General features: G+C 43.7%; 1 protein-coding gene across 7 annotated transcripts in view; it reads left to right on the top strand.

Moving 5' to 3' along the window:
- The window catches only part of ADCK1 (aarF domain containing kinase 1), a 77,482-nt gene that overhangs the window by 17,799 nt on the left and 44,848 nt on the right, over positions 1-14,835 (top strand). For 6 of the 7 annotated variants that reach the window (XM_085061653.1, XM_085061650.1, XM_085061649.1 and 3 more), the window contains exon 4: positions 12,292-12,495. The exons of the other annotated variant lie outside the window; for it this stretch is intronic. In XM_085061653.1, coding sequence (XP_084917779.1) covers positions 12,292-12,495 — 204 coding nt within the window. The remainder of the gene's footprint in view (positions 1-12,291; positions 12,496-14,835) is intronic. 7 annotated transcript variants of the gene reach the window in all.

The raw sequence follows: 14,835 nt of genomic DNA, 5'->3' as shown, positions 1-14,835 counted from the left end.
ATAATTTAGATTTAAAGATGCTCCTGGGTGAGGTCTGTTCATGTTCTCGGCTTTGCCTCGATGTCTTCTCAAAGTTGTCAGGCAACTACAAGCAGCTACAGATCAAAGGATCTCTGTAGCTGGGACTGAGTCCCCTCACCATCTCCAGCCAAGTGTTTGTCCCAGCAGCACTCCATCCAGAAAAGGAACAAATCTGCAGAGGTAATCAATGCACAACCCCCCTTCATGCCATGATCTCTATAATGCGGGAACAGGGAAGCTCCAGTCTTTTCCAGAGACCAAATCAAGACCATATTTATATAATTTGCCTTCTTCTCCTGCCTGCTGACATCAACTCCTAGTTTCATTGTGACTTCATTCTTCTTTATAGGATCTCTGTGTGGAGTATGCAAATGCTTTAATATTAAATATTTGAGGCTAGAAGTCATAGATAGCATTGGATTTGGATTACTAGCATGTGCTTTAATTTTTTTTGCTTCGTGTTCATCTTTTTTGTGCAAATTGTAGTCCTTTTTTTTGCCATCTAAATGTTGTCTTTGGGAACATACACAGTGATTGTACTTGGCCAGCAAGATGTGATTCTTTGGAGGATCTTGGTCAGTATTATTGTTCTGTTCTGTCAGGTTTTGCACCAATTGCCTTTTGTCTTGAGTTTACTATTTGCCTCCTAGACAAAGGTAGACATTAGCTATCTTTGACTAACCTGTTGGTCAAGATTGCCTCTTGCCTATTCTCTCTGGTGCAGTGTCATCTTTGCTTTTTCTTATACCATATTCTCTCCCTTTTGATAAAGGAACCTCAACTTTTGCTTGTATGAGATTCAGATTGAAACATCTGGATTCCTGGGTGGTGGTTTCTTTTTAAAATTGCGGCAAACACTGCCCAATATGCAGTTTTCTGCCCAGTAAAGTTGTAACTGGGTAGTGGTGGACCAGGCTTCTCATAACTTGCCCTTTGGGGTACTTGCTCAGGAGATCTGTGGTAAAAAGCATCTTTTAAATCAAGAAAATAAGCTACCCTCGATTTTTACTTGATAAAGCCCATTTCCTCATATTTGTTGGTGCTTCTCTGGAAGGATGGGGAATAAAGGTGGGGATGTTCTGTCACAAGCAATTGTGCAAAAATCTGTTCTATAGTGTTATAAGCTGAACCACTTGAATATTGACCAGTCATTCTGATGCTGCATGAGGTAGTTAACTTGGAGACTTTCTGCTCCTTTTCATCTTGTCTGTGTGCCCAGCTCCCCATACACTGGTAGTGTTTCCTGTTGCACCCAATTCCTTGTAAATAAAATAATGACTGGCAATAAGTGTGCAGGTGGAAGGACATTCTGTTTCCTTAAAATTAGAATGGGACAAGACATCCAACAGCTTTCCTTACTGTTTTACTTCAGATTCTTATGATATGTTTGGCGTTTAAAATGCAGCATCACTGCCTCATGGATTCTCATTTATCTCTAAGATGAGAGGGAAGACTCAACAACTAGCAATGGAAGGGGAAAAATGTTGAATGTGTAATTGTATGTAAAGATGATCTCAGTTTTATTCCCTTCACAATCTTGGTGAGCCACAGCCAAGTGCAGGGGAGGCATGTACAGTATTGTTCATTGTGATACCAGCTGCAGTAAAGGCAATTGCCTCTGGTCCTGCTGGAGGTAATTCCTTTTGCTTATTGTGGGAGCAAAAGTAATCTACTCTGGATAACACATGGACTCACCTGGGCTCTGCTTTTGTTCATCTCAGTTTGGTGCCATGTCAGATATTCATGTTTTACTTCATTAAACTGCTATCCCATGCTATTTTAAACAGGCACTCTCATAGCCAATATAGGTGGCTATCTCTTGTGCTGGGTTGCATTCCTAGCAGCCGTAAGGATTCAGTAGACCAAATGCTACCTTCGCTGGCACCCACATAAACTACTTTTTTTCAAATTCTGCTTCCACTGACATCTGCAGAAACCTATTGTTTTCAGTGAGAAAGCACAGGAATGGCTGCAAGGAAGGATTGGGCCTTCTAATTGCAGTTTAACATGTCTATTGATTGTGTATGAATCAGAAGAGACACCAGCTCAGTCTCCCATACTGGTGACATTGATGGGATGCTAATAGACACCAGCTGCCTTTCTTGGTGTGGAGCTGTGTGGTGTTGACTAGATGAAAAAGCTGGAGTTATTTATATATTTTTTTTCACTGAAGTCAGCAACTCTGATGGATAGCCAGAAGGGAACAGACCTGCTGAGTAACAAAGGGACATCCCTTGGGATTTTTTTTCATTTTTAACATGGGCACTTTTAAACGTAGAATTGCACTTTGCCATTGGTGATGCCTTTTTGGCACTGCAGCCACTCTCTTTGTTGGATGTGGGGCTATGACAGTCATTGCAGTTTTTTGGAATTGACAGTGTAATCCCATGGTTGTTATCTTTCCTGACTTCCTCGTCAATCCAATTTAATCACTTCTAGGTATTTCATGTGTTACTGTCTCTTTCCTCTTCAGGCATCCTGTTCCTATGGGAAGAGGTTTGTACTTTAAAGGTCAGAGCTTCTCAGATTAAAGAAGGGGGAAAGAATCTGCCTCTGTCAGTTTGCTGAGGGGCTGCACTCTCTTTAGAGGCACTGCAATAGAAACTCTTCTTTCTGGGGTCTGTCACCAAGCTGAATGCTGGTGTGTGTCTGCGTGGCTGTAAGAGAGGGAGCCAGCTTGCTCTGCTCCCCTGGCTGTTGGAGTGACCTGCTGGGAGAGAAGTTACGTATGTACAGGGGGAGAAGCTGCTGTTGCACGATTTAATCGCCTGATGTTGACTCAGATAGGTCCTGACTGGAGGTCAGCTGTGACGTGCAGCTGGTAGGGTGGGATTCGACTGTTGGGAAGAGAAAAATGCCAGCCCAGATTCTTCAGCGTTGACAAAGTGGATGTGACGATTTCTCCCCTCCAGCTGCAACGGCTGCCTCTGTGCTTCCTACTTTTCTGCACACCCACACTAGGAGAGCAGACTGTGAAGTTACCCTGTCTGGACCCTCAGCTGCTGAACCAGATGAGACTTTGCTGAGCTTTCTCAATGGTGTTTGAGCCATCCATCCTCATAAAACTCACCCTTCAGTGTGCCTTTCAGTCTGTCTTCTGCATGTTGGGCCTTCCTATGGAGTCCATGGCTCTTCCAGCTCCATTTTATTGCAGGCAGGAGTGTGGGATCTAAGGGAGGGGGCTGTCAGACCTCCGTCTTCATTTCTGCTGCTATGATTCTTCATGTAGCTTTGAAAGTGTAGCCAAATCCATATGAGCTTCAGTGACCGCTAATTCTATTGTGGTGGTGTTTAAGCTCTTCCCCCCACCCTGCCCATGGCCCAAGACTAGCCCTCATTTCCCATGCTACTGCTTTTCCATGGTCTTGTTACATCGAAATAGCTGTCTGGGGAGTGTTCTCCCTTCAGGTCATTTTTACTGCATGACATCATCTCTTGCTATTCTGTCAGTAGTATGCAGTTTCTGCAGGGTGTGTCAGCAGCTCCTGTTTAGGGGAACACTCCTGAGTGTAATACACATCTCGGTTGGTACTGTTGCTTACAGCAACTGAAAATAGCAAATGAAACCGGGCTTAGGACTGATGAGAGGGTGTGAGAGAGCCCCCCACCACAGCTAAACATAATGCTAAGTAAGATGGTGTCTTTACAGTACTCAGCTTGTTTCCACTGGCATCCCATGTGGTCTGATCCAAGCTGAACTGAATTAATTTTGTTAGCCAGATTTTGAGAGATGCTGTGTCAAATTTATTATCACTTCACCTGCCTCTGTAACTAGAGCGGCAGGCTCTGTGATCAATGGATCAAGACATGTGCCTAATTTTATTGTGGCTTCTGTAAATGTCTCTGTGCCTTCTGCAGACATGCTGTTGAATTACTTTCTATCCTCCTTGGGTTCTCTGCAATGAAGTACAGAGCTATTTGTATACCAGCTATCTCAACAACAAGGCACTGAATGCACTTTTATGAACCTTTGCAAGTACTGTACATCTGTGTATACGTAGGTCTGATCCTTCTGTCGTGGGCAAATCTGAGCTGCTCTTATCCTCATATGTAAATAACCACGATAATGTACATGTCCCACGAGATAGCCTGTGTGAAGGACCTCTTGAATAGTTACAGGGTAAAACGGCCTCAAGAGCAGAGCCTTGTTCACTGGAGGTAAAGTCTGTGGGTGTAGAGAACTCGACTCTCAGATTCCTTCATTCAGCAGTTTGATCTGGAACTATTACTGGGGGAGAATGTGCAGGTACTGCTATAGGCACAGAAGTTCTATGGCCCAGTTATTTTATCATGTTATTTTCTCTTTATCTCTGACCAGCCCTTCCCTGTGCTCCTTGTTTTCCTGGCTCAGGAGACTTACACAGAGCAGTGTATTATATCACAGGGGTGTCTAGAGGGGAAACAGCTGCTCTCTTCTGATTTTTATCCTGAACTGCCCCACAGATAACTAATTGCAGCTCAGTTGCTTCTATTAGCTATTTACCTAAAATTGAGCTGGCTAATGAAAATGTTTCTAATTAATACGAGGCAGATTAAAAGTCATTACAGCAAGGTCGTCAGTAATGAGAGATAATCAGAGCACAAATGACCGAGCTTGGAGTAAAATGAAGATGGAACACACGCAGGCGATCGGTGCTCGTTGTGAATGCACCAGCCAGCAAGGGCAGGGTTCAGCAAGGTGACTGCTGGTGCTCTGCCCTGCGGTTGAGAAACACTGCTTCCTCCTCTCCAGAGCAGCTTGGGGAGTGACTGGCCAAAGAGGTGAACCTGAGCCTAGTGTAAAAATGTTTCCTGAACCAAGTGGCATCTCACACTAGCGGTTTGTTGCTAGGCCAGCCTTTGGTCACTTATACAAACCAAGCTGTGAATCAGGGTTTTAGCAGGAAGATTTGGGAGTATATGTGGCATGGGTGGGATGTCAACATCTGTGTGTGCATGTGTGTGGAATTGAGTCCTGATGGCTCAGAGGATGTGAGCTTGCATGTCTGTTCAGCATAAAATGTGTTGAGCTAGGTTTGGAAAACTCTGTCATGATCTCCAGGGAAGTTTTGCATGAATCATGGAATGTGTTTGCTTTAATTTCAATTACCTGTAGCACTGCTGATACAATGCCACAGCACCAACACCAGATTTCAGCTGTCTGATGCAGGCCTATTGTCTATATTCCATTAGTACAGAGTTTACTGGCCATCCTGCTAGATGTGTGAGTCCTTGTTTGTGTTTGTGAAACTGAGAAGCTAAGGAGTTGTCACTTTAGTCTGGGAGATCATCTCCATCCTTAATCCTTTCCAAGCTGTAAAGCTCTCTTTCTCACTTCCTTTCTGTTCTACCAGCAACCAACTGTTGTGTCAGAATTTCTGAAGGATCTTATTAAGTTATACATAACATAGACAAATAACCAATTATTAGGTAGTGAGGTACATTGCACCAGGACTTACTCCAATTCCAAAGGCATGGATCTGTCCATCATTGGCAGTATGATCAGTTCGTATTGGTATAAGAAAGCATTTGAATGAGAAATATCCAGTGTGCCTAGGAATGAGCTTTTGTAAAAGGTAAGTAGGAAAGATAATACAAAATGCAGGCAATAACAATTCCATTTAGAGCTGTGTGTCTTCCTGCAGCGTCCTTGCTGCCAGTCAGTTTGATTACCAGGCTGCTAGTGTTAGTGACTACTGCGAGGCTGTAGTAGTTTATATTTACTGTATGCTTATTCAGATTTGTTGAAAGAGGAGATAACAGCCTTTTAGACAGAACTACACTGTCACTGAAATGGGTTCTACATTTTGTATTACTGTTTTTAAAGCACCCAAGTACGCTATTCACATCCCCAGTAGCTGTATCCTCCCCAAACGTCTTTACAGATCTTTTGGCATGGCCATTGATTTCAGTTTCTCAGTGTGTTAAATTGAGGTGGACATCTTTTCATTCCTCTCTGGGTTGTGCTGTTCTAGGCCATCTAAAGCTGTTCTGCCATTTTACTAGTCGTGTGCATACAGCCCTGTCATTATCAGGAGTGGAAAAGAAAAGGACTATTACCAGATTGCGTTCCTATCTTCTCTGTTGTGTCTTTTCTCCCTACCCGACTTACTGTGTTTTGGGGATACCCACCACAGAGGTGATGACATCCTCTTTTCCCTCTGTAGGGAATCCAAAGGACAGCCTGGCTCTTCCAGTCCAGTCTTCTACTGCAGGTGTTCCTGGAAGAGTGTTCTCGTCCAGGATGGCTGACAGCATATATGCTTGGGATGCTCCCACCCACTGTGTGTCTTAGCACACAGCATCGCATCCCAAAGGCTTAATATGAAAGACCATAAGCAGCAGTTCTGTTGTTCCGTGGAAAGAAAGCAGGAGTCCATCACCAATGTCCCAAGTCCTTGGAATGGCAGGTAATTTAGTGAATATGGAAACCCCTTGGAAACAGGTTGACTTCAGCAGAAGATTTAACCAGAATTTGGGAGCTGGATATACCAAATAGGTTCTTTGAAGATTTTAATAATGCATCCTGTTTGCATTCTGTCTCTCATTGTGGCCAGACAATAGTGTAATTTTATCTTGATGCCTTGAGCAATAGTGTTTAAAGCCCTTTAGACATTTTATTACCTGTAATGTTCTTATGAGTTTGTAGAATGTGGAATAGCGATCCTGAGTTTTGTAAAGAGCTTTGTAAAAGCACTTTTAGAGATAAAAAACTCCATATAAAATCAGGTATGGTTGTTTTATCATAAATATCTAAAGCCCTTCTGAATTCCATTAAGCTCTTGGCTTCTCTATCCTCTGACAGTGAGTGCCACTGGTTAATGCTGTGTTGTGCAAAATGGGATGTAAAAAAACCAACAACTTAAAAACGGTTGTTGTTTTGTGGAATGCCCTATTATTTGTGGTTTTATGAGAGTTTGAAATAGGAATGGGAACATTTTTTTTCATTATTGCATACAGCTTTTCTCTCTTATGCATCAACTCTCTCAAATCTAAACAGTCTCTTAACATTTCAAATCTCTTTTTTAATAGACTCTTTTATGTGACATGGTCATATTTCCCCTGTCGTTCTCTGTCCTTCTTTATACCTCCTTTTTTGTGATGGAATGTCTAGAATCCAGGGTGGGGTTGTGCAATTTATACAATAACATTTTGATATTTTTAACATTTTAATCTTTTTTATCACAGTCAAATCAAACACTTTTTTGGGTTTTGCTGACTCACGCTGAGCAGGCTGAGCCATCTGCAACAATGTGATGCAAGTGTTGGATGGTTCCAGTTAATTTAGAGCCCAGCAGTGTGTGCGGGGAGGACAAACTGCACCTCCCAATATGTGTAACCTTGCAGCCATCTATGCTGAGGTGACATCTCCTGGTGTATTGATTTTTCACCTGTCTTTGGTAGGGACTTGGCATGGCTTATTCTTCCACAGTGGTGAATAATATCTGTTGCATCTCATGGAATTTTTATCACTGCGCTGTTCTCTTCTCTGCCATATCACTAGCAGGAAAATTAAACCTTGGTGTAAGAATAGATGTAATGGGACACTGGTTTTGACAGTAATGCAGGTCAATCCATTTATAGTAGAGATCTTCTTCTGCCTTCTGTGCACTACCTGGACCCCTTCCCCCCTTTCATCATGTTTCTTAGTTTTTCCAGTGCTTGTTCATCTTCCTTGGGAGTAACAATGAATGCAGGTTCTAAGATAGATAAGGCTTCTGCAAGATCATGCAGTCTAAAAATGCTCAGAGCAGGTTGAAATGAAACTGTGGTGAAAACAGCAGTAAATGTTGCAGCCTTGTCCTAACTGGAGAGTCTCCCATTGCTTCTGTCTGTAGTACTGGGTTTCTGAGCTGAGGATGGGATAAAATGAGCAAGCGATGTTTTTGTATCTCCAATAATTACTGAGTTTTCCTTTCACGTTTTGTGAGGATATTTATTGAAAGCCACATGAAAGTCCCAATAAATACCTCTTTTCTAAGAGCTCTTTTTTATTTGCCATTGTATTAACATGCTCACAGTATTTTAGTGGACTGGTGAAGAATGGGCTTTTTCCCCACAAAATCCCTGTTGGCTTTCTTTCAGTCATATCACATTTAGCTAGATGATTTTTATTACTCTCTGTAATTATTGTCCCAACTAATTTAGTTGATACAGAATTACAGCTTGCAGGACTATAACTTCCCAGATTAGTCTGGATTTTTCTTAAAAACAGGGCAACATTTATTCCCTTTCAGCCCTCTGGAAGTTAACAGTTTTAATATGAGATTCCCTTTTATTATGGTTATTAGCATCTTAGCTACTTTTTGAATTAACCTCTAATTTTTATATGATTGAAGTTTTCCAGGTGTTTTCTGGAGACACCTTTCTTGAAATTCTGTCTTGGAGAATGTATCTCCATTGTAAGCAGTGATGGGCAGGCTGTTCTCTGTGCATTCCTAATCCTCATTTCACATTTTGCTAGCTAAGAATATGCTCTGTAGAGTTGGGATGACTTTTCTGATGGATTTCATATGAGGAGCAGCTTCTGCCACTTACTTTACTGTCTTTAGTGGCCTGTCTGAGCACTTTTGCCACCAGGTCTGTTACCAGATATCAAGTACTGAAGTTCTCACTGGTGTATTTTAACTTGAATATTTATTTTCTTCTAAATTAGTTCCTTTATTTTAAAAACTAGAGTAGCATCTGCCAGTTTATGACATCTGTACATCTGATGTTCTGATGAGCAGTTCTTTGCCAATATCTGTGTGAGTAAAGCACCCAAATTACTTGAGAAGCCTTTACTGTCCTTTAAAAGCACCCAAATTACATGAGAAGCCAGGTCTGCTTGTAGATCAAGCATAAATTAAAAAATATCCCTTTGCAGCTCTGCTTGTTCAGCATGTGCTTCATCCCACAAGGTGCCTCCTCTCCACACCTGAGAGTTGTTACTTTCACAGTTTTAATAATCAGTGTCAATCCCAGTCTAACCAGGGTTTAGGTAAAGCAGAGGCGTCTGATAGCCACGTGGGCCAGGTAGAATTTGTCCTGCTGAAATTTGGAGAAGGGATTTGAAATGGAAAGAGATGCCTATGTGGACTGAGGAAAGAGCCATGTATACAGTCAGACAGCATTTGCAATCTGAAGGGCTTTCTGATGGAAGCTTGTTCTTGATATTCCTTGGTACATGAAATGCTTCCTTTCTTTGTAGCATTCTCCTAGGTGTGATGCATACAAGTATGTCTGTGTAAAACTAGTTGTTGTTCCCAGCTCTTTCCTCTGATAAAAACAGTCTTCAAAGCATTGCTTGTGCAACAAAGAACAGTATCTTGAAGAAAAGTTCTGAGCCATTCTGGGGATTTCCATTTATCTTGTATTTTGTTCAAGGTAGAGCAGAAACGTGGGCCAGCACTATGGGACACCATAGTAGGAATGTGATGCTTTTACTTTGTCTATGATTAGGGGAATGTAGTCTGTCAGAGAAACAAGTGCTGCATCTGGACTGTGACCTATCTTGGGGAGGTGCAAGAAAATAACAGAGAGCATTAGGAAAGTATTCTGCTAAAAGACCTGATCTGGTTGATAAGAAAAGAGACCTTGGAAGCTGCATTCACAGTCTTGCTTCATGCTCACTGGACTTCTGCCTCTAATGTAGACTGGAGTTTTGTAAGATGTAGGGTTACAGATTTACTTCTGAGACACATTGTTTGATTCTCTTGTTTCTCTAGCAGTTGCAGGAGCTGGAATTCCTTGGTCCAGCCAGCCAGCCAAGGCAGCTATCTCTTAGGAGTTTTAGGCAAGCCAGTTGTGAGAGCGTTGTGGAGGATGCTGTGCATGGCGGTTTTCTTCTGTTTCGTTCCTGGAGCCCTCTGAAAGGATCCTCTTGTCTCTCTTGGCCAGGACTGCTGCATCCATGAGGCCAACCAGCTTCTCAACAGTGTGAATAAGTTTGGGAGGGCCAAAATTTCCTCTCACCTTGTGCTAGAGGAAAGAGGGGCTATTTCCACCTCCTTCTCAGCACTAACTGACATGAAGATACACCCTGCAAGTGGGTCTACAACCAGTTGCATTTTTAGCTACATGAGTTTTCCATCCTGTTTTTTCCATCTCCCTTGGCAATCCATGTGGCGTGGGTAATGCACTGGAGCCAGCACCTCTACCTTGAGCTGGCTGCCTGGCCTGACACCTAGCACTGCACTACAGCCCTAGGTTGCTGCTGCTCTGTTCTCATGCTGCTGCCTGGAGTCATTTGATGGGCTCCTGCTGGGTATGGGAGGTCTCAGGGCCCTGTGCTAGCCTGAGCTCAGTGCTGGGTTTTTTGGAACATATCTGTAAAGAGCCTTGTCCCTGTTTCCTGCTGGTGCCTTTGGCTATGGCTGCCCAGCACCTTGAGGGGAGGTAGCTGGCCACCTCTCTCCTTCACTGCTGGTAGGGCTTCTTTTTCCACAGCTGGAGGCAGTGGTTAGAGGGTGGCTATTGGAGCTACATAAAAGCTGTTTCCCTGTGATGGACTGCACTCTCGGTGCTGTGGCAAACAACTCAGCTGCTCTGGCTCCTTCTCTCCCACTGCCTTTTTCTTTCATCCCATTACTCCCTCCCTGTTTTTCTTGCTCTCTCATCTTCTGTCACAGCTTCCTTTCCTTGTTCCCTTTTGGCTTGCTTTTGCCCTTGCTGCGCACAGGGAAGGAGAGCAGAGAAAGAGCCAGGACAGAGGCTTGTTACAGCAGGAGCTTCAAAGCTGTTGTGTAAAATGCAGGAGAATCATGTGGGAGACTTGAGGCTTGCTCATGGGTGTTATTTGCTGCCTATATATGTGCAAGTGTTTTTGAGCTGGCAACATTCTGGGGGGAAGCTCACTCACCTAGCATGAGTTAGACTTGCCCATATGTGCCCACCTAGGAAAATGTGTGTGTTTGTGTGAGCTTGTGTGTATCAAACTGTCAAGTCTCACACTGAGAGCAAGACTTCACATTAGGCTTTCTCCTCACACTCCCCTAGGCCTGTGTTTCATGTGCTTGCAGCTCAGCACTCAGTCTGCCCCTGACACGTTCTCAAATGTGAGACACTGAGCCTGTCCCATGATGTGACGTGGCACCACTTTGCACAGAGAGCAAAAATAGTCACTGAATGGTGTGGGTATATGTGGTGTTCATGAATGTTTGTGGTATTGTTCCTTTTTTGTCATGTACTTCAAGGCTTTTGGTGGAGTCCATCACCACAGTATCTTGGGCAGATGAGGGCTGCAGACACAGGATTTGACCTTCAGTGACTTCTGACACAGAAGCTGGAGGAATCAGGAGACTTCATGCAGATAGGTGTCAGGCGTTAACAGGAGATGGGTGCACAGTTATTTTTTGTTATTGATTTGCTTAGATTTTATTACTGTATCAGGGTAAACTTATCTGAAGTTCATTAAATATTATTCAATATAGCTATGTCCTTGGCAGGAGGCTTTTCTAGGGAGAGTAATGAAGGCAGAATAAATCATTGTCACTGAAGGATGTGGTGGCTGGTCTATTCTTGAGTAGTGAAATGAACCTTAAGAGCTGAAATACAGACCAGGCAAGTTGTTGGCAATGGGTTTTGTCTTTGGTAGTTGCATTTTGGCCGCTGTGAGCCCACCTGGCAAGTTTTCTAATACTTAGTGGCTCAAACCACTGTCACTGCAGACTTTGTTGGCAATGTAAGCAGTAAGACCAAGACCTGGCTGGACTGGAGGGATGTAATTTCCCCTTGTGCATGTCAAAGGGAGGTGAGGAATATGAAGGACTGCCCACATACTGTCCTTCTCACTGCCAAATAGATATCTGTAATTTTGATTTTTAACAGACTCTTCTTCTAAGTTCCTGAAAGTTCCTGGGATGGTATCTGTGGTTTTTGTCTCATTTTCATTCATTGCACTCATGCTAAGAGTCGAACATAATGATTGTGGTCCTGATTTTTGTCTTTTGAGAAGGGATTCCCCAGCTGTGCATCGTAGTGATGAAACACACTGACAAACCAATGCTGCCCTATGGCCAGACTTGTTATTCTGTGCAAGGATGAGCCAAAAACTAATGTGCTGTTGCTGATCATAGTGCCTGTACAAACATGTGTTGAAGCCCTTTATATTCTGGAGCATCTTGTCCTTAAGGGTCTGCTTCAGACCCTTAAAATCCAACCAGAGTCCTAATGCTGAACTGACACATTAGATGATGATGCCCAGAATCAAGAAATTAAATCCTTGGTCTGCTTAAATACTGGACAAAAAAAGATATATATGTCCATATATAACAGCAAAAGGGCTTGGCTGATGTTCTGATCTCTTTGCAGGTGCACCTGCGCTCTGCTGAGCGCCTCCGGGAGTTGTGCTGCTCCAACCGCGGCACCTTCATCAAGGTGGGACAGCACCTGGGAGCACTGGACTACCTGCTGCCTGAGGAGTACACCCGCACCCTGAAGGTGCTGCACAGCCAGGCCCCGCAGAGCACCAGGCAGGAGATTGAGCAAGTTATCCGTGAGGATCTGGGCAAAGAGGTAGGGGCAGCCATAGCCTGCATTGGCTTCTCAGGCCTCAGCAAGCCCTGGACAACTAGAGCAAGGAAAACTGCTCTTTCTCAGTTACAGGAAATACCAAGGGGAGATACCTCTTCCTAGCCTGAATGCTATGCAAGGTTTCCCTGTCCATCAATGGGTATTATTGGCAAGCTTTGATAAGGTGAAGATAAAAGTGGAGTAAGGATGTGAAAGTTGCCACATGGAAATGGCACGCAGAATACACTGCTCTGCTGCGTTCTGCCAAGACTAACAGGGTTGCTGGAGGTCAGGATGGAGGGCTGTCTGCCACACTGAGGGGTGGGAGCTGGAGGTATTGATGTTCAGGACAAAGATATATTGGCAGAGCTCTGTGAGGGATGACTGCTCTCCCCTGGCTGCACTAGACCAATTCCAGCTAGCAATGACAGCCCTTTACTTTCTCGAGCCCCTAATTAACCCCCAAAGAAAATAATAGCATAAATCACTTCTGGTGCTGCAGTCAGGTAATGCAGAAGCCCAGAAGTTGGTGCCATCATTAACCCTCAGCAGCCCACAGCACTGAGATCAGTAGGTAGGTGATTGTGTTCATTAGGTATAAGGGAAGTAAACACCGTAAATTTAAGAGGGTGTTCTGCTACTTTGCATCTTGCTCTTTACAACAGGTCCCCTCACACTCTAGCCCAGGTTGAGGAGAGGCATTTCAAGGATCACAAATGATACAGTAAGAGGGAGGCAGGAGGCAATAGTGTGCAAAGGTGATGCTAGAGAAAGTATGTGTGAGGGGAAGGAAAAGAGAAGGTTGAAGAATGGAAGTGGTGGGTACATCTGTTGTTTCTCATATATAGGGGTTTTTGGGGCTGTTTTGGTTGCTGTGACTTGTCTGACTGTGTGGTAAGGAGGTATAGAGGAAACACAAGGAGGTAAGTGAGGTATCTGCACCTAGAAGGGTGTACTACGGGCAGATTTGGATGGGATGAGGCTGCCTATGTGTAGTCTGAGGGTCTACATATTGTCTAGCCAGGAATGACCATTAATGTTTCCCTACAGTTTAATGGCAGGGTTAATGTCAGTCCCCAGCTTGCAGCATGCTCCCTCTATCAGCACTGCATCCTTGTAGCATGGCTATTACCAGCTGTGTTTCATAGCTCAGTGGATAGATTGAGCAGGGCAGGCTGTCTGCTCCCTGCAGGCCTCTGCCTCTGTAGGCTTCCATCTGGCAATCTTCCTTCCACAGGAGCTGTGGAAAGCCAGGCAAGGTTAGCCCGCATTAAATTACCACACCAGCCACCTTTGGCACAGTTTGTGTGGTGTCTCTTAAAGGCTGAAGTAGGTGCTCAGAGGGGGGACCTTTTCTCTCAAGTGTGTGTTCAGCTGCCACTGATAATCTGTGGTTTCTTTGTGCTTCTTGGGAGCTAGATGAGCGCTCTGTGCCTCATTGATTCTCAGTGAAGCAGCTCGAATACAGTCTCCAGCGCAGCCTTACCTCATAGCATTCACTTCCTTCACATGGGCAGTGCTGGGCAATATTTAATTTTAAAGGGAGAGAGGAAGGGAGGGCAAAAAAGGTAGAAATGGGAAAAAAGTGATGGGAGAGGAAATGGTAATGAGAGAAAGAGAGCAATGATAAAAGAGATAAATTAAGAGAATAACATATATAAAAATAAAGGACCTTGTAAAACTGGGCAGTATCGAAAGCTGATGTAAATGCCTGTGTTAATAGTTACAATGTACCAAATCAAGGTGTTTAAAACCAGAAAGGATTTGGTAACCTAAAAGACAGCAAAGCTGTCTTTGTTGGAGCCTAGATGATTTAATAGGGTTGCTTCAGGAACAAATTAAATTCCAGTGTTGCTAGATTCTCAGTACATTTTAAGTATGATATACTTAGCTGAAATACAGGTGGCAGAGGGGCAAGGTGGCATGTCAGGGCAGAGAGGAGTGCAGAGAGGGATCCTGAAATTTTCTCCCCTGGGGCCAGCATCACACATGAGAACTTGCAGATGAATTCAAATAGAAGAGAAAATGCCAGTGAGAGAACCTTCCCAGGGTGCCTAGGCCTAGTCCTGCTTTTGAATTCAGTGGTAAGACTTCCAGTTCTCCCATCAGGCCCAAGAGCCAGGCTCTTCAGATGAATCTTAAGTGTAGGCAAGAAGTAATTACATACAGCTTGAATCAGTGCAGAACAAATGGGAGAAGGAGCAACTGGAAATACAGAGATACCTAGAGAGGAATGTGACAAGCTAACAAATTATGCAAGAGCTTACAAAAGGGCAGGAAGAAAAAAGAAGTCAATTTCACGTACAGAAGTATTATATTTTCAGTCAATTAGAAATAGTCTGC

The sequence above is a fragment of the Lichenostomus cassidix genome, chromosome 5 (assembly GCF_008360975.1).
Source record: "Lichenostomus cassidix isolate B80296 chromosome 5, HeHo_3.0, whole genome shotgun sequence".
In the NCBI taxonomy this organism is placed as follows: Eukaryota; Metazoa; Chordata; class Aves; order Passeriformes; family Meliphagidae; genus Lichenostomus; species Lichenostomus cassidix.
Note: the sequence above shows the minus strand (reverse complement) of the source record. Positions and strands in the feature narration are given on the sequence as shown.